Source organism: Salvelinus sp. IW2-2015, linkage group LG15 (genome assembly GCF_002910315.2).
Source record: "Salvelinus sp. IW2-2015 linkage group LG15, ASM291031v2, whole genome shotgun sequence".
Classification (NCBI taxonomy): domain Eukaryota; kingdom Metazoa; phylum Chordata; class Actinopteri; order Salmoniformes; family Salmonidae; genus Salvelinus; species Salvelinus sp. IW2-2015.
This window is the reverse complement of record NC_036855.1, coordinates 55991802-56011233: the sequence shown is the minus strand read 5'-3', so window position 1 is coordinate 56011233 and position 19432 is coordinate 55991802. Positions and strand designations below refer to the sequence as shown.

At 43.4% G+C, this 19432-nt stretch overlaps 1 protein-coding gene across 2 annotated transcripts; it reads left to right on the top strand.

The window, feature by feature from the left end:
- The first annotated feature begins 448 nt into the window (after window positions 1-448).
- Window positions 449-6728, top strand: LOC111975004 (NEDD8-activating enzyme E1 regulatory subunit). 2 transcript variants are annotated; one of them, XM_024003137.2, is made up of 20 exons: window positions 449-587; window positions 1075-1178; window positions 1295-1355; window positions 1463-1493; window positions 1587-1658; window positions 1998-2077; window positions 3282-3391; window positions 3523-3632; window positions 3734-3796; window positions 3892-3955; window positions 4099-4190; window positions 4336-4395; window positions 4508-4641; window positions 4964-5039; window positions 5247-5286; window positions 5521-5607; window positions 5722-5814; window positions 5949-6063; window positions 6275-6324; window positions 6447-6728. In XM_024003137.2, the coding sequence occupies exons 1-20, from the start codon at window positions 538-540 to the stop codon at window positions 6554-6556; spliced, it is 1602 nt and encodes a 533-aa protein (XP_023858905.1). In that variant the 5' UTR covers window positions 449-537; the 3' UTR covers window positions 6557-6728. The 2 variants fall into 2 exon arrangements, with proteins under 2 accessions (XP_023858905.1, XP_070303384.1); XM_070447283.1 differs by lacking the exon at window positions 449-587 and adding an exon at window positions 915-994.
- Window positions 6729-19432: the final 12704 nt, after the last annotated feature.

The following is a 19432-nucleotide window of genomic DNA, read 5'->3' as shown; positions in this document are numbered from 1 at the left end:
CCCCTTTTCAATTACCCTGCTTGATTTCTGTTACTGTATTTCAAAACATCTAAAGAAAGACCCCTCATTTATGATAATTAGACCTAGTACAGCAGCCAATTAAGATACACTTTCCTCTGAACTAACGAAATAACATGTCTCACAACATGTTTTAATGATAATGCATGGCACATATTTCAATGGGTATAGTGTTGTTTTGCTTTTCCAGCTTAAACCCATAACTAATATGTATGATTATATAACCAATATTTAAAAAGTCGCATCTAAAAGAACACATCACATCTTACTATAATATGTAATTCAAAATTCAAATTCATTGATTAGTCTGAACAGGTGGTGCAACTGTGGCAGAATTAATGAATTACATTTTGCGCAAGTTTGAATCGATTGAATGTTCACTACTACTCCCTCTGGTGGTCAACTGTAGTTAAATCGAAAGTGCAGCTTTGAATTTACAACTGCGTTCAACCACTTGTCTCTCTATCGAATCATCGAATGGAGCTATCAAATTAACCGGTGGGGTTCTCCAATCAGACCATGGCAGTTACTAAAGCTTCTAAAGACCAGAAATACGATAGACAATTGAGGTATGTGAAGCTAGAAATTCTGTGAAAATTATACAGTTATTTGCTAAACCGTTGCATGAGTTAGATATATCTCCACTGACAAACTGCAGCTAGCTAATGTAGTTATGCTAGCAAGCCCGTAACGTTAACTGACTTTATGCTTGATAGTGTATTCTCTTGGGCTAACGTTAACTATGCCAGCCAACCAGCATGCTTTAAAAGTATTATAGCTAGCTACTGTAGCTAGTCTTCACTGACATGCTAGCTAGCTGTCCTGTTACAGTCAGTTGTTAGCTGTCTGCTATAGCTTCTAGCCACCTAATTTACTTTGAACAACACCAGCCAGAATTGGTGTCATTCATTGACTGAATCTCAAAAAGGTTAATTGTTCTCATCTATTTACCATACCAGATGAGATGTGATAATAGGTAAATAACAAGGCATTGAAGATGACAAGGAGATAAGCAACATGCCGTTGTTATGATGGCCTGCCTGTACTCCATTTCAGATTGTGGGGAGACCATGGCCAAGAAGAACTTGAAAATGCACACGTATGCCTGATCAATTCCACAGCATCTGGGACTGAAATACTCAAGAACCTTGTGCTTCCAGGTAAATATTTCAATATTTGATACTAGAAAAGACCGATGACCAAGAGTGGGAAAACACTGCTCTAAGGGAATACATGAGTAGGCTAGCCTACCTAAGCTAGTTGCTCTCTTCATCAGGCATTGGAGCGTTCACTATTGTCGATGGACACAAAGTCTCCGGGGAAGACGTCGGAAATAAGTAAGAACGTGATAGGCCTATTGTTTATCACCTCATTGAAGCGCTTTTGATCTTAATCTTAAAATGTTTTATACAATATACTGTCTTTACCTTCCTTTTCTACTCAGCTTTTTTCTGAGCAACAACAGCATAGGAAGGGTAAACGATTATGCTATTCTACTCTATCAATATCTTAGCTCTACCTGTATGCAGTATGTCATAATAAGTCTTCTGGGATGGTGTGTTTTCCAGAACCGAGCTCAGGCTGCCACAGAGCTGCTACAGGAGCTGAACACTGATGTATCTGGCAACTTTGTGGAGGAGGTTTGTGTTTTCAACTATGAGCAGTAGAGCAGTTCTTCCTGAAGAGGGCTGTCACAGCTTTCCCTGCACAGATTTTGTCATATGAAAAAAGATCCTAGATTTGACTACACGATCCTCAGGGTATAGCGGTAGATCTGTGTTAATTCCGATCAAGGTATAGATTTACTATGACGCTGCACCAGTTGAGTAGCCATTGATGGGTCTCACTGCAAACAAAGTGCACTTCTTTATCTGAGTGTATTGATTGATGAGTGTTCTAAAACAAGCAGAGCACTTATAGTAGATCAGTCTTGTTTGTCAAACTCTTATTGTGATCTGGTATTTTATTTTCCATTATAGTGCCCTGAAAAGCTCTTGGACAACGACCCAGATTTCTTCCACAGATTTACCCTGGTGATTGGTGTCCAGCTGCCAGAAAGGTGCGATTCATCCTCTTATTCTTACACATATTTTTTAGACATACACCACTGTTCAAAAGTTTTGGGGTCACTTAGTAATGTCCTGGTTCTTGAAAGAAAAGTACATTTTTCGTCCATTAAAATTGATCAGAAATACAGTATAGACATGGTTAATGTTGTAAATGACTATTGTAGCTGGAAACGTTAGATTTTTTAATGGAATATCTACATAGATGTACAGAGGCCCATCATCAGCAACCATCAGTCCTGTGTTCCAATGGCACGTTGTGTTAGCTAATAAAAGTTTATCATTTTAAAAGGCTAATTGATCATTAGAAAACCCTTTTGCAATTATGTTAGCACAGCTGAAAACTGCAATAAAACTGGCCGCATTTAGACTAGTTGAGTATCTGGAGCATCAGTATTTGGGGGTTTGATTACAGGCTCAAAATGGCCAGAAACAAAGACCATTCTTCCGTAACCCGTCAGTCTATTTTTGTTCTGAGAAATTAAGGCTATTCCATGTGAGAAATGTCCAAGAAACTGAAGATCTTGTTCAACGCTGTGTACTYCTACCTTCACAGAACAGGGCAAACTGTCTCTAACCAGAATAGAAAGAGGAGTGCTAGGCCTCGTCCTCTTGCGCAGTTGCGCAACAAGTACATTAGCGTGTCTAGTTTGAGAAACATGCCTCACAAGTCCTCAACTGGCAGCTTCATTAAATAGTACCCGCAAAACACCAGTCTCAACGTCAACAGTGAAGAGGCGACTCCGGGATGCTGGCCTTCTAGGCAGAGTTCCTCTATCCAGTGTCTGTGTTCTTTAGCCCATCTCAATCTGTTATTTTTATTGGCTAGTCTGAGATATGGCTTTTTCTTTGCAATTTTGCRTAGAAGGCCAGCATCCCGGAGTCGCCTCTTCACTGTTGATGTTGAGACTGGTGTTTTGCGGGTACTATTTAATGAATAGTACAATAGTCATTTACAACATTAACAATGTCTACACTGCTTTTCTGATCAATGTGATATTATTTTAATGGACAAAAAATTAGATATGTCCTTGTTTTTGAAAGAAAATCTAAGTGACCCCAAACTTTTGAACGGTAGTGTACATTTCAATTGAAGTATTTTTATTTGGTATTTGTGATAGTCTTACAAAGTAACATCAAATATATATTTTTAAARGTTCTATTGTCATGTAAATTATTTTGGTTTTATTTTCACAGCACATGTTTGAGACTGGGGTCAGTGTTGTGGAATGCAAACATACCTTTCCTGGTGTGTAGAACGTATGGCCTCGTCGGTTACATGAGGCTAGTAGTGAAGGAGCACACAGGTATAGTAAACGCTTGTGAGTCACGCGTGTATTGCTGTATCTGTAGTAATGGTGACAAGCACTCAAGGTCAGTGTTCTCTTGCAGTAAATCGAAAACACTCAAACAAGCTGTTTGCGATCACTCCCTCTAGTGATTGAGTCTCATCCAGACAATGCCTTGGAGGACCTGAGGCTTGACCAACCTTTTGCAGAGCTCAAGAACCACATCCAGTCCTATGACTTGGAGGGAATGGGGAAGAAGGTGTGTTTGGGCGTTTTTTMGGGGGGCCACTTGTGTTTTGTATTAGTTGTAATTTGGTTCTCACTGGTTCATGTATTTTCTTATGCTCTTGTGTTCTGCAGGATCACAGTCATACACCATGGATCATCATTGTTGCCAAATACCTAGAAAAGTGGTTCAGTGAGGTAATACTTCTGTGACCAACAATCAAAGGCACATTCTACAGCACCCTATATGATGTGCAAGAGAGCTGACAATTTAATACATATTTTTTTTCTAGCACAATTTTCAGTTCCCGAAGAACTACAAAGAGAAAGAGGCCTTCAAACAGCTTATACGGCAAGGTATTTCACTTGACATAGATTTTTCTTGACTTCATTTGCATTTTTACATTCTCACAGAATTTTAGTTGTCTACAGACACTATCTTATCCAGATCATGCCTGACTGTATATGGTTTGTGTTCTCATGATACTTGGTTCCATTAGGAGTCCTGAAGAGTGAGAAGGGAACTCCTGAGGATGAGGAGAACTTTGAGGAGGCCATCAAGAATGTCAACACAGCCCTTAACCCCACCAAGGTGGCTCTTCTCATACCTCATACCTCACCCCTAAACCCCCTCACTCCTTTCAGCCGTATTATGTTAATCCGTGCTGCTGGTTGCACGAGATCACTGGAAGTTGCTACTCTTGTCAACTTTGCTAACTCCTCTCACCTCTCTGTAGATTTCAAGTGGCGTTGGCAACATATTCAATGGAGAGCAATGCAATGACATTACATCACAGGTGAATCTAAATATGACACGTCTACTCGGGCCATGATTGAAGCATCCTGTGAATGATTTATTTGTAGGTTTAATGCATGACTGGTTGTTCTGTCTTTCTCTGCTATACGCAGACTCCAGCCTTCTGGGTGATGACGCGAGCAGTGAGGGAGTTTGTGCAAAACGACGGCGGCGGAAACCTACCTGTGCGKGGCTCCATTCCAGACATGATTGCGGACTCAGAGAAATTCATCAACCTCCAGAATATGTAGGTGGTGATAATTATATTATTAATTTATATGGCAAGCAGCCAGCCGCCAGTTTAATTAAAAAGTCAGTTGCTGTATGAGTTAATAGCGAGCACAGCTCAATGCTTGTAATGTGGGGCATATCAAGGAGAGGACAGTCATTGTATAATAAACCAATGTCCATAGCTAAATTGTATGTGCCAAACCATATGACGCTGCGATTTCCACTGTTGTTTACGATTTCCTGTACCTTAACCTTATTTCCTGAACACAAGGTATGCTTTGTGCTGGCATGATCATCATAGTCCTGGCCTGGGCATTAATGCAGGCATATGTTTTCAGTTATAGAGAGAAGGCAATGCAAGATGCTTCCGTCGTGTCTAAGCATGTAGAGTCTCTCCTGCAGTCTGTTGGAAAGGTATGTGAAAATGTATTCTGTAGTCTCAGGGATATTTAATCTCATGCGATGTCAAAAACACATAGTAACTCTCCTGCATTAGTACTTATGCAGCAGTAGTGCTGTGTAAGGATCAACATTTTATRACCTTTGATAGATTGTAAAAAGGTTTGATTTCTGATATCATCTAGTTAATTGGATTGACTTCTGTCTTTTCTCTTGCTAAAGCCCTCAGAGAGCATATCTGAGCAGGACATCAAACTATTCTGTGAGTATTCTGACAAGTACACACACAACCATCATATAATGTGAACAGGACACGTAATATGGCAGGAATGTAAATTGAATACTCTAACTCATTTAACAGTAACTCAAAGCGTCATGTCGGTCAGGTGTTGTTTGTCATACAGTAGTGTGGCTGCACTTTGATGAACCCATGATGAAAGGGAACACTGTGCAGTAGGTTGAGCCCTGGCCCTGTGCTGTGTGTTTCGGTCTGCAGGTAAGAACGCTGCCTTCCTGAGGGTGGTGCGCTGCAGGTCTCTGGCTGAAGAATACAGCGCGGAGACGGTCAATAAAGATGAGATCAGTAAGTACAACACCGTACAGACGCCCCACCTTGATTTGGCTAATGTTTTGTTTTTGAGTCCCTTTGATTATGTGTGTTGGTAGTGTATACTAAGATTCTGCTCTCTCTCCTCAGCCTCCTGCATGGACAGTGCAGATGGGGAGATGGTGTTGTACCTTATGTTGCGCTCTGTGGACCGTTTCTATCAGCAGCACTCCCGCTACCCAGGTACGGCTAGGCTGGCGTAGTTCTGCCCCCAACACAACTGTCTGTCACACACAACCTGGCACACAGCATAACTAAACTGTGTTCCGCAATGTTAAACTYCCCATCTCCAGATATGTTCTTCCTCCTTTTTGAAGGTGTCTACAATTACCAAGTAGAAGAAGACATTAGCAAGTTGAAGCTGTGTGTGAACAGCCTTCTGCAGGAGTACAGRCTGAACGTCAATGTGAAAGATGACTACATCCACGAGTTGTATGTTTTGTGCATAGTGTCCAGTCAACTGTTCTCTGCAGAGAGAATGGTCATTTTACAGCCTACTGCAAAACCTCCCTACWGTTTTTGTGTTTATATTTGTAATTTAGCCACAATATTTCCATGAACTGTAAAATGGGAATGAGGTTATCATCAAGGAGAGGAACATGATTAAATAATCTACATGTCATTTCACTTTGCTCTTCGACAGCTGTCGCTATGGTGCTTCTGAACCACACACAGTGGCATCCTTTTTGGGAGGTGAGTTCTACAGGACTTGGATCCTATTATGGTCTAGCATCCTCGTGCTATTTTTGTTATGGGATAAACATTTTTTTTCTTGGAGTTGGTCCAAATGTACTGTCTTCAATGTGTTTCCTTAGGATCTGCTGCACAAGAGGCTATCAAAATCATCACTCGTCAGTTTGTTCCCTTCAACAACACGTTCATCTACAATGCCATGTCCCAGACAACTGCCACGTTTCAGCTGTAGAAAAAGTTATTTTCCTCCTTAATGACATGCACTTAACCCCTCTGTAAAATATAAGAATGGAATGTTGCAGCAATAACTGGAATTTTGTGTAGTTGGAACACTTTGTTCATACTGTATGTTTCCACGTATTATTATTATTATGTTGTGGCTMAAAGAAAGATGGAAATGCTGATGGACTGTTTCTGATTACTTTTCAATGTTTGTGTTCTGGCTGGTTTATTCTCACACGTGAAGTGTTGCACCTATTAGTACATTTTAATAATTTACCTGCCAAATTCAAACCATTCAAGAAATGTCCCAGGGTTTGTATTATTTCCTCTAAAGATATCCTGCACTAAACAGACATGGAAGTTTGAGGTAAATGCATGTGGTGTACCTGTACATTAGGTACCCAAGGAACTCTGATTGTGCGCCAACATCTTGTGCCCTGATGGGAAACGGTCTGACKTGGTACTTTACATGGCCAGCAGTAGTGGTCACATTGTCATGTCCAACTCAAAATGAGCTGACTATCATGTGAGCTTCATGATGAACAAGCAAAATTGCCACCCTAATTTGCCCAAAGTTGACTGTGATTGGGCACAATTCCCAAGACATTGGCCTGATGGTGATATACGCTGTGAAAAAAAATCGTTACCTTTTCCTGTTGACTGGTAGAATAACCCCAACATGACAAGTGTCTCTATAAATAAATAAAAAATCCTCTAAGAGCTGTGTAATATGTTGTTGTTTTGGTTCCTTCCCCAGTTAAGATTATAGAGCATTGGTGGAGTGGTGTTTGTCACAAAATGCAGTGTGTGTTCTGTGGTGAGCAGGCACTCTGCTGACTACACACTTGGAGCAGAAACTCACCATAAAGATTTCTTGGGAGTACGGCTGTTTTTTTTTCTCTCCTCCAATTAATAAAAAATGCTCTGTATTTTGTTGCAGCACATAAATTCCTGCATAGTTCATTATTTATATGAAAAGGGGAGCAATTTCTTTAATCCCATTCCGATTACATTCAGTAGAGGGGGATCTTTCCATGTCGGCAGGAAGAACATGTTTACGGTAGGCACACTCAGGATCGTTGAGTGAATAATTACTGAATTCTGACTATATAGCACCCACTGTACCAGACATCATTAGCTATAAAATGTTAATGAGAAGCATACCTAAACCAGTTATGTTGATTAGTCACTATGTTCTTGTTCAATGTTCCAGTCTCTGGAAACATTGAGAACAATTAAGGCAACTTCATTGCCTACATATGATCTGATTTGTGTTGCAGCCAGCCAGGGCCCTATAACAAGAGAGTTGGTATACTGAAGGCCACTGTTACATAACTGTGGGCTGCTTTTGAATATGCGTTGGTTGGTTGCGTAGAGAGGGCACTGACATGTTTTTCATTTGTTGTGTTTTGCCTGCAGGATTTAACTGAGTGGAAATTTGCCCCTGGTAGATTTCTTTCCTTGTAAGTCCCCCGCCTCCTTCCTGAGGAGGACGGTGCAGATCATGGTGTTCGAGTGGCCTGCCAAAATGTACTTAGGCCATTTCCCAAACAGAAAGTTTCATCTTCTAAGATGATTGTGTATGGAATGGCAGTTTTATTTAACCAGCCCTGAATCTAATCTACACGCACAGTTGGGGTTGGACTGCATGGGCTCTAGGCAGGAAGCACCTCTCTCGGCTAAGGATATTTATTTTACTGTTGCAATTTTATCACATCTCTTGATCTGAGTTGCTAATCATCTGGCCCTTAAGGCCATCTGTCTCAAGAACAAACCTGATTTTATCTCAGCCGGTTTCATGTCACTTGCCAATCTTCCAAGAAGCTACGCAGCTAGGCTTTATAATCTGCATAGCCTCTGATATGATGTCTCTCCGGCAGTTTATTTCTCTTCAAGGACCTGTTTCCCAGCTCCAATGACTGCATGAGCCCAGCTGAGAACATCAGTCAAACCTAGCTGGTGTGTCCAGTGCTCTGCACAGCTGTGTCAACACGCCAGCATGACGGTGGAGACCATTTCAAACATACAGAGATGGCTTCAATTACCTTAMAAGCTCATTGTGGAGCCTTTATCTCACTGTATCAGGGCCCGCCAGTTGCTAGTGTCTTGCTAGATAGGCGCATCAGGCTGCTCTATTGTGACAGTCTGTACTAATGATAACAGACATACTGGAAAATAAACACAGACATGATCCGTTTTCAAGATGGTCTTCTTGTGTACAGTTGAAGTCAGAAGTTTACATACACTTAGGTTGGAGTCATTAAAACTCGTTTTACAACCACTCCACAAATGTCTTGTTAACAAACTAGTTTTGGCAAGTCGGTTAGGACATCTACTTTGTGCATGACACAAGTAATTTTTCCAACAATTGTTTACAGACAGATTATTTCACTTATAATTCACTGTATCACAATTCCAGTGGGTCAAAAGTTTACATACACTAAGTTGACTGTGCCTTTAAACAGCTTGGAAAATTCCAGAAAATGATGTCATGGCTTTAGAAGCTTCTGATAGGCTAATTGACATCATTTGAGTCAATTGGAGGTGTACCTGTGGATGTATTTCAAGGCCTACCTTCAAACTCAGTGCCTCTTTGCTTGACATCATGGGAAAATCCAAAGAAATCAGCCAAGACCTCAGAAAAAAAACTGTACACAAGTCTGGTTCATCTTTAGGAGCAATTTCCAAACGCCTGAAGGTACCATGTTCATCTGTACAAACAATAGTACGTCTGTCTCTTATACACATCTAGATGTGTATAAGAGACAGGTWCAGATGTATCTATATCCACAGTAAAACAAGTGTTATATCGACATAACCTGAAGGCCGCTCAGCAAGGAAGAAACCACTGCTCCAAAACCGCAACTGTATGTACAGTTGAAGTCGGAAGTTTACATACACCTTAGCCAAATACATTTAAACTCAGTTTTTCACAATTCCTGACATTTAATCCTAGTAAAAATTCCCTGTTTTAGGTCAGTTAGGCTCACCACTTTATTTTAAGAATGTGAACTGTCAGAATAATAGTAGAGAGAATGATTTATTTCAGCTTGTATTTCTTTCATCACATTCCCAGTGGGTCAGAAGTTTACATGCACTCAATTCGTTTTTGGTAGCATTGCCTTTACCCAAAACGTTTGACCCAAGTTTAACAATTTCATCTTCCACAAGCTTCCCACAATAAATTGGGTGAATTCTGGCCCATTCCTCCTGACAGAGCTGGTGTAACTGAGTCAGGTTTGTAGGCCTCCTTTGTCGCACACGCTTTTTCAGTTCTGCCCACAATTTTTCTATGGGATTGAGGTCAGGGCTTTGTGATGGCCACTCCAATACCTTGCCTTTGTCGTCCTTAAGCCATTTTGCCACAACTTTGGAAGTATGCTTGGGGTCATTGTCCATTTGGAAGACCCATTTGCGACCAAGCTTTAACTTCCTGACTGATGTTTGAGATGTTGCTTCACTAATCCACCAAATCCCCCCCCCCCCCCATGATGTCATCTATTTTGTGAAGTGCACCAGTCCCTCCTGCAGCAACTCACCCCACAACATGATGCTTTGTGGCGCGATGGTTAACGATGCTTCGAGGGTGGCTGTTGTTGATGTGTGCAGAGGGTCCCTGGCTCGGGAGAGGAGAGGGACGGAAGCTATATTGTTCACATGCACAAAGTAGATGTCCTAACCAACTGCAAAACTATAGTTTGTTAACAAGACATTTGTGGAGTGGTTGAAAAACGAGTTTTAATGACTCCAACCTAAGTGTATGTAAACTTCAGACTTAAAATGTATGTGACATAGTACGCAATTTTCGGTGACCATTTTGGTCTCATGAGCGCTACTTTCAGAACTACTGGCTAAAAAGCACACAAAAGTACCGAAGAATCCCTTAAATGGATTTGCTTATGCTCTGATGCTTCCTGTAGAACACATGCACATCCTATGTAGCTGCACTGATTAAATAAGGTTAAATAAAAAAACAGAACTCTTGCACATTTCCCATAGATTCATCTTCCTTCAGAGGTTAAAGGTTGGAAGGTATTCTGAGGATGAAGCTGCGTCTCTGAAACTGAGACTCGTTCCCTCCTCTGCCTTTCTGGTGACACGAACAGCCACCCACCCACCCGCTCACTCACCATCCTACTCACCCTCCCACCCTCTTTCTTTTTGTATGCACTATGCACACACACACCCTCGCTCACGCACATACATACTGTACACCCACACCCATCTGGCCTTGTAGAGTCCGTCTATTCCATTCACGCTTTATCAAGGCTCCAGCATCCCAGCCTGAGAGCAGCTTTATCTCCCGTTACAGGTGAGGCCGGACAATAGAGGAGTCCGCTGCTTTACTGTGGTCTGGCCGTTAATTCAAAAATCTATCTGTGAATCAGAAACATTGACTCTGCAGAAAGGCTACAGTGCCAGTGATGATTTGCTGTGTTATTTTACTGGCATTCTGTGAAAGACCGCTTTGGTTCTGAGAGGGAGAGCGAGAGAGAAGGGGGTGGTTTTGCTGATCCCTGGTGATTATAACTTTGGATATTTGTCTGGCTGGGCTCCAGCGCTGTGCTCTCTTCCCTGGGGCCAGTAGTGCTTTGCTGTATTTAAACATGGCTGTTTGAGTAGAGCGTTCAGTCTGTTTACTGTAAGACTGCAGGGGATTGGGAAGTATTAACCCTCACATGAGTCTTTCAGGGAGTCTTTCAGGGAGAATTCTGTGGACTGATAGATGTGGATATGCCGTTTGTTCACAAAGAGGTAAATGTTCCATCAATGTCAGAAAGGTTATAATGCCTCTGAGGCTGTATTTCACTCCAACGGTCATCATATACTGTAGCTCCCAGTCGTGTTGTGGTGGGATCGTCAGTGTGTATGTTACAGCCCATATTGAACGTGAGTATGAAGATAGGCACTGTGGAGGCCTGTCACTGTCAGCCCCGTGCTTTATATAGTGCGTTTATGTAACACACAGTTGAACCTCCCTCTCCCAGGAGGAGTTTAGCCTGCCAAATCAGGAGGGGGGCACTGAGGGGCGCGGCTCATGCACCTTTAACATTGGGGGAAAGCATGTGAGCCCATGCGTGATTCCCCCCCACCCAGTCCACCTGCCCCCTTACTAGGATGTGGTGATGAGGATAGACCGTTAGACTGCAGTGAAACAGTAAAAACACACAACATCACCCAGCCCATGCAGGTACTCTAGAGTAACTCTCACCACTCGCCCTCTGGGGAAGGAAGGGGAGAGACTGGTTGAACATCCACTTCTCTTAATTTCTGTTTTGCTAAGGGGTGGAAATGGAAACCATGTGTTTGATGTATTTGAAACCATTTCACTGATTCCGCTCCAGCCATTACTATGAGCCCGTCCTCCCCAATTAAGGTGGTATTGTACATTTGCAGGCTAAAATACAGCAGACTGATGCAACCGCAAACTAAATTTGGATTCTTAGTTTGTGTCATATGCAACATTGTTTCTTCCTGCCTCTTCCTGTCTGCCCAGGTCTTACTCCCCATGCATCCCCTCAGAGGGGCCTTCCAGACAGGCTCAGAGTCACCTCTTCTCTGGATCAGCCCCACGGGGCCTGTGGTAGGTGTCGTGTTACACACACACACACAGTCCATCCACAGGGCTCTCTCACCTCCTCCTGGTGCCTCCAACATGTCTTATGCACATGACTGGAACGACTGCTTTGGTTTTAATCACATTTATTCTCAAACAAAACCACAGTGTGGAGACGAACAGAGATCCTCTTATCCGAGAGAGATCATCTTGTCCGTGAGGTTCTTTAGTGCTTTATGTAATTTGCAATGTGTTCTATACTGTATGTAACATCACAGAGAGATGTTTTAGGATGTACATGCCTTTAATAATATTAAAACGTGACTATAGTTTTGGACATTATAACTTGACTTGCATTAATTTAACTCCTGTAAAACAGTACTATCTTGTACAGATTGTACAAGCCGACTTGTTACCACCCTATACCTTGAAGGTGTCTCATCCCAAAGTAAGACTTCGTCTCCCATTTGCAGTCGCCTTACAACTGTTTGTTTGTGTGTTTTCATTTATTTTTTATTTCCAGACCTTGCAGTTACCATCTCAGAGGTGTGGTGTATGTATACCAGAGGAGTATACCAGAGGAGGCTGGTGGGATGAGCTATAGGAGGGCGGGCTCCTTGTAATGACTGGAATGGAATCAATGGAATGGAATGAGGGGCCCCGAGTGGCGCAGAGGTCTAAGGCACTGCATCGCAGTGCTGAGGCACCACTACAGCCTGGGGTTCGATCCAAGGGAGCCCAATAGGCGGCGCACAATTAGCCCAGTGCCGTCCGGGTTAGGGGAAGGTATTGCCGTGGGGCTTTCTCTGGCTCATCGCGCTCTAGCGACTCCTTGTGGTGGGCCGGGTGCCTGCAAGCTGACTCCGGTAGTCAGTCGAACAGTGTTTCCTCCGACACATTGGCGCGGCTGACTTCCAGGTTAAGCGAGCAGTGTGTTAAGTAGGCGGCTAGACGGGTCATGTTTCGGAGGATGCATGTCTCGACCTTCGCCTCTCCCAAGCCCATTGAGGAGTTGCAGCAAACTAGCAATTTGGGAGAAAATGGGCAAAAAAAAATAATGGTACCAAACATTTGACTCCAGTACATTGATTCCCTTCCAGCCATTACAATGAGCCGTCCTCCTATAGCTCCTCCCACCAGCCTCCTCTGATGTATACATACTGTATACATACTGTATATACAGGACAGGGTGTAAGAGGCCCTGATCCTGTTGGTGTAATGTATATATGGTATACTGAGGAACCACATAAAGTACAGTTGAACATATACACAGAACAGTGCAACCAGTTCTCCTCTCACCTGCTTTGTATGGGGGATTTTTTTTAGGGTGGGTTGGAGCACTGCTCTATGGTGTGTGTAATATGTGTGCTTGTATGTGTGTGTATATGTCTGTATGTGTGTGTGTTCTACTGCTGTGTTTATTTTTGTAAATGTATTAATGATGGCATGTGTTGTCCATGTCTAGTGTGTCATTAACTCAGGAACCGTGTTTTAGCAACCCTCATAGACAGGTATGTGTGCCTGAGTTATGACATGGTCTTATTGTATGTTGGTGCAGTACCAGTTATCTAGGTTTCGCTGGGTCCAGCAGGCCAATCCCCCCTGCTGTCTGCCCATCAAAGGAATGCCTGGAATATTTCGGTGCCAGGCGTCCTTACGGTTGGTGGAACCGCAGGGTGATAGATAACTGTTGGTGATTGTGTATTTAACGGATTCGTTTTTGGCGTAGGCTATGGCCGTGCCTGTTAAGAGTTTAGGAATAAACCGTTTGAATCGAGAGCTTGATCTTATGTCCTTTACAGATGTTTATTATAAGGTGCCAGTCTTATCTCCACTCTCTGGCATGTACTTTATCTGCCATCACTAAGATCTCCCGGAGACGGCTCGGAATTCCATTTGAAAGAAAAACATGTCAGATAGAAATCTTTCCACCACAGTAAAACAGAAGTGGTGTATCGAATATTAATGAACAACACCCACTGGTATACAATTCATTTATCCTTTTCAGAAGAGCTCAAAGGTGACTGACAAATTAGTGTATTTTTCCATGAACTCCAAGGTTGCTCTGGCTCGGAGGCAGTTGAGGGTGCACACCGCAACTCCTCATGGGGCGAACTCTGCGACCCCGGGAGCAAGGCTGCGCCTCCCTGCTATGTGGAAAGTTTCTGGAGGCCTGTGAGGGAGAGAGCCTCAGAGGAGGCCTGAGCAGCTGGGGGACCCAGGCCAGCAGGCAGGCAGGAGAGAGGCTTCTACAGGGGAAGCTCAGTCTCCTCCACACAGCCAAGGCCAAGCTGACCAGCAGCACTATCAGCACCTCTCTCATACGCTCCCATCTGTGTGCCTCAAATGGGTCGCTCACTCCCTCTCTCCTCTCCCCCTCCATTTCTTACACAAAACAAGACTTGTTTCTCTTCATTAGCAACACCTGTTCTTTTTGACTYCAACATTCAAAACACAAAGAGTTCAAAAACATCTCACCAACGCGAGCCATTTAAAGAATTTCCAGGGGAATTATTTGTGGCATGTCCCGAGGTGAATGACAGACATTGTTTCAGAGCACTTCTGAAACAATGTCATTTTACTGGTCTCCCCTCTCTATAAGCCATCCAGATGAGCTTCTCTGACAATGTGAGAACAAATAGAAGTTGGGCTGAAATTCTTTATCTAAACATAGAGCAGACAGCCTTTGAGGCCAGGGCCTGTTTTGGCCAAGGGCTAGCTCCACAAGGAGGTGTTGATGAYAGGGGAGAGGGGCACGGCGAATTCCACAGATAAGTGGCGTGGCCCGGTGCTCCACGAGGTTAGGGAAGGAGGCACAGGAGACAAAAGGCTGACACAGCCATGGATGCACACTCAGAAAGGGATGTMTGTGTATCTGAGGAGAGAGAGAGATAAGGTTAGGATAGAGCAAGAGTAAACTGAGGAGTCTGAATGTAGTGACGCTAATAGGAGTGTAGGGATGGGACTAGGATGAACCAATCAGAAACTGAGATTAGCCAATCAGAATCCTGATTGAGAACAGACCAGTGATATTGGCCATGTCCATTCCAAGGGGCCATAGGAATGGCCATAATCTCAACAAGAACCGAGGCGCAACTCTGACTGCAGTGTGAGGATCAAACCCCACATGACCCAACTGTTTAGCTCTCTCTCTGCCTGGCCCCATGCCCTCCTTCCCTCACATAGAGTAAATCAGCTCCCTTGAATTTGCCTCTGGGTCCTCAAGCTCAGATCCCAGCATTCCTAGCATTCTTCTGTGTAATTAAATTGGCACTTTTCTATTGAGCTTTATTTGTGTTGCTCAGAAACAGGAAGGATGGTCAGATTCATCATTCATATCTACTATTAAGTCAGGGAGAGGAAAAGATGTGGAATGAAATCCTTATGAGGGGGTGGTAATGAGAGTCTTATGGCAGAGGGCCTTCCCWCTCGCTGCCCTACAGCCARTCTAAAGCATGTCACTTATGTGGAACACAAAGCATTATGTGGATGTGTGCTTTTGTGGGTTGTATTGTGTGTGTGTCAGGGTCTATGTCTTTGTGCTTTGCGTGTGTGTGTGTCAGCAGCAGCCAGGATGATACACCATGCAAACCGCAGAGACCCACAATGCAGCAGTCAGCTTGACAGAGTAGAGGGAGGGGCTGGAGATGTTGGTGAGAGATGGAGACAGAGAGTGGGAGAGAGAGTGTGTGTGCGTGCGTGCAGGCATGTGTGTGTGTTTTTGAAAGAGAGAGAGAGAAAGAAAGAGGAAGTGGTATGATGGAGGAAGGGAACATTCTCAGTAGGGGGTTCACATGTAGGCCTACATATTCATGTCCCCCCTCTAACCACAAGGGGGAGTCCAAAGCAATGTGAGCAGAGGTTGCACCCTGGTACCATCTCATAAACAAGAGCTTGGCTGATGTCTGGTTAGCATCTCTGTGGACCATCGCTATTGGGGCAGCTACAGTATAGAGAGAGATAATATTTCACACACCTGAGTGAGATTCCTAGAGATTGAAGAACACAGACACACACACACACACACACGCACATACGCACACGCACACGCACGCACACACACACACACACACACACACACACACACAACACACACACACACACACACACACACACACACACACACACACACACACACACACACACACACACACACACACACACCACACACACCACCCACACACACACACACACACCACACACACCACCAAAACAGGCCACCTGAGAAGATTTGCTGATGCAACGTTACCCTGTTATGCATGCTATTCTCTGTCATTCTCTCTCTCTCCACTCCCCTTCGCTTCCCTCCCCCTCTCTCTCCTTCTCACAGGGGCCCTTTGAAGAAAAACAACAGGATGTCTCATCACTACAGCATGTATTGCATTCCATGTAACTGGCAGTGTTCACCTTGCAAAACGATGGAATGTGAATGAATAGTTTAACGGAATGTAAATAGGCCTTGTTACGAGCGGCTAAGAAGAAGCTAATGAGTTGTAAGCTCATTTCACTATGATTTGAAAGTGAAGCCCATAATTAAAGGGAAACTGTSGGATTTTGGCAATGAAGCCCTTTATCAACTTCTCCAGAGGCAGATGAACTTGTGGATAGCATGCTAGCAGGTACCCTTAGACTTCCGTCATTACGCTACAGTAACTCTAGTCAGCATTGGCTCGCGAAACTACATCAAAGTTCCTTTGAACTGGACACAGAGACATAAAAATGGTATCCATGAGTTCTTCTGACTCTGGGGAAGTAGATAAAAGGCCTCATTGCTAAAATCCTGAAGTATCCCTTTAAATCATTCTAACCCTCTCGCCTTCCCTCAAAAGTCTCAACCAGAGGTCAGGGTAAAGTCAGCCAGTCGAGCCAGCTATTATTGCAAAGTTCTGAGGGATAAGTTGTGTCATTGTTCGGAAAGACGTTATTGTGTATCTGACTGGGAGTCGGGTGTTTCAGTCTGAAGAGATGTACCCTCGGCCCAGACACCAGCTGAGATGGCTTTCTGTAGAGGTACATCTAGAGCCAGTCTCTCAGAAAGACCGTTTTTTTTCCTTCCTCCAAAATGTCACAAATATTTTAGAGAGCGGTGCCGAGAGACGGGCCCTGACCTTGTTTCCTTGACAGTTTTACATTGGAGATTGAGCTGTGAATTTGGGTTAAGTCCCAGAGAGAGCTTAGTCATGCTGGTTCTACCTGTTAAAAAGAGGGACCCGTCGGTCTAGTTCCCCTGATGGGCGGGTGGGAGATACTCAGCCCTGAAAACACGCTGAACCCTGTGCCTCCCCTCTCTCTTCCCTCTCCCCTGCTGCAGGGACATGTAATAGTGTGCATGGTCTGCAATGATGTAGGGAGGTGCTGGGGTCACTGACGSAGTGGTGTTGCTTCTCTGTCTAGACTACCAACGTGCTTTCAGCCACCATGTCTCTCTTGATCAGTGTAGGACAGAGTAACAGCAGCCAAGGACAGGGTAGTGAATGGCTGCCTCTCTCTGTCCTCTGTTATCCTCTATCCCCCTCTCACTCTCATCTCCCTGTCCTTTTGGTTATCCCCTCTTCTCATCCCCTCAGTCGAAGCCTTCAGTCCTCTCACAACCCCGCTCTCATTCTAACTGCACGGATAGGGCACTGTTCAGCTTCAAATACATTATTTCAATGACTGTGGAATTGTTTTTGCTTTAGCTTTGTGCTCTGTTTTCGTCCTAGAGGCTGGAAAAGCATTCAAATTAAATTAGTGATTGTTTTCTCTCCACATAGCATTCCTGGTGTGGCATTGGATGAAACTATGCTAAACAAATTGCCACTGAACATGTGATAAAATGGTGGGTGGTACTTTCCAGAATACAAAAACTAAAAACAGATGAGGTCATCAACTCCCCTCTTCTCTCAGTTCTGTCTCTACTCTCTACAACTTCGAAGTCACATTAGTTTAAGTCGTGTGACGCAAACACCTTGGACTCAATCAGTATCCCTCTGTGTGAATGATTATCAAGAGGAAGACAGAACATCACAGCCAAATAATGATCTATTCTTTCTGGTGCCATAGTGTCTTTCCAGTGGAGACCGTAGTCTCTTTCTCATGTTGTAGTAAGCTCCTAAAACAACCACAGAATATTTCACATGACAGGGAAGTGGTAACCTAAGACTAAGAAATTGTAGGTACACAATTCCCTAACGGCATTGATCTATGATTGCATACCAGGAATAGCTTTTGCATACCAGAAATAGCTTTCTAACACCTTCAAACATTCATCATTATCACAAGCTGTCGTGAATATTCATTATGTTCCTCTCTCTTTTCAGTCAGATTTGCTAAACTAGACTAGTGTGAGGAATTTGGGGGCATAATACTCTGTTTTGGATTTGGTTTTCAACAGACCAGCCTTGTTTTGCATACTGGTTGCAACTCCGCCACTCAGATAAAATATTCCTCTGCACCATATAATGAATGCAGCAGAAAACAGTGTTAGGGATCAGGCCATTGGGTTAATCGTTACAGCAGGAGCAAGGGCTTGTCAGCAAACAATGGTTTATGTTTAGCGCTATGGCAATRGAAGTAGATATTGATATAAGACATCAACATTTTGCCTAGGCAACAATCTCTAACATTAAATCTGTGCATTGTTTCCTGTTTTCAATCTGTTGATCATGAACTTAAAGATGCCGTCCAGGATCTTAAGCACACCAAATTCGTAACATATTGTACAAATTGGATTTGTAACATATCATTCAAATACATTTTTATATACATACAGTGTACATTGCATTCGGAAAGTATTCCGACCCCTTGACTTGTTCCACATTTTGTTACGTTACAGCCTTATTCTAAAATTAATTAAATACGTATTTTCCCCCCATCAATCTAAAACACAATACCCAATAATGACAAAGCAAAAACAGTTCCTATTATATTTTAGCAAATGTATTGAAAAAATATATATATCACATTTACATAAGTATTCAGACCCTTTACTCAGTACTTTGTTGAAGCARCTTTGGCAGCGACTACAACCCAAGTCTTCTTGGGTATGATGCTACAAGCTTGGCACACCTGTATTTGGGGAGTTTCTCCCTTTCTTCTCTGCAGATCCTCTCAAGTTCTGTCAGGTTGGTTTGGGAGCGTCGCTGCACAGCTATTTTCAGGTCTCTCCAGAGATGTTCGATCGGGTTCAAGTCTGGGCTCTGGCTGGGCCACTCAAGGACATTCAGATACTTGTCCCAAAGCCACTCCTGCGTTGTCTTGGCTGTGTGCTTAGGGTCGTTGTCCTGTTTGAAGGTGAACCTTCGCCCCAGTCTGAGGACCTGAGCGCTCTGGAGCAGGTTTTTATCAAGG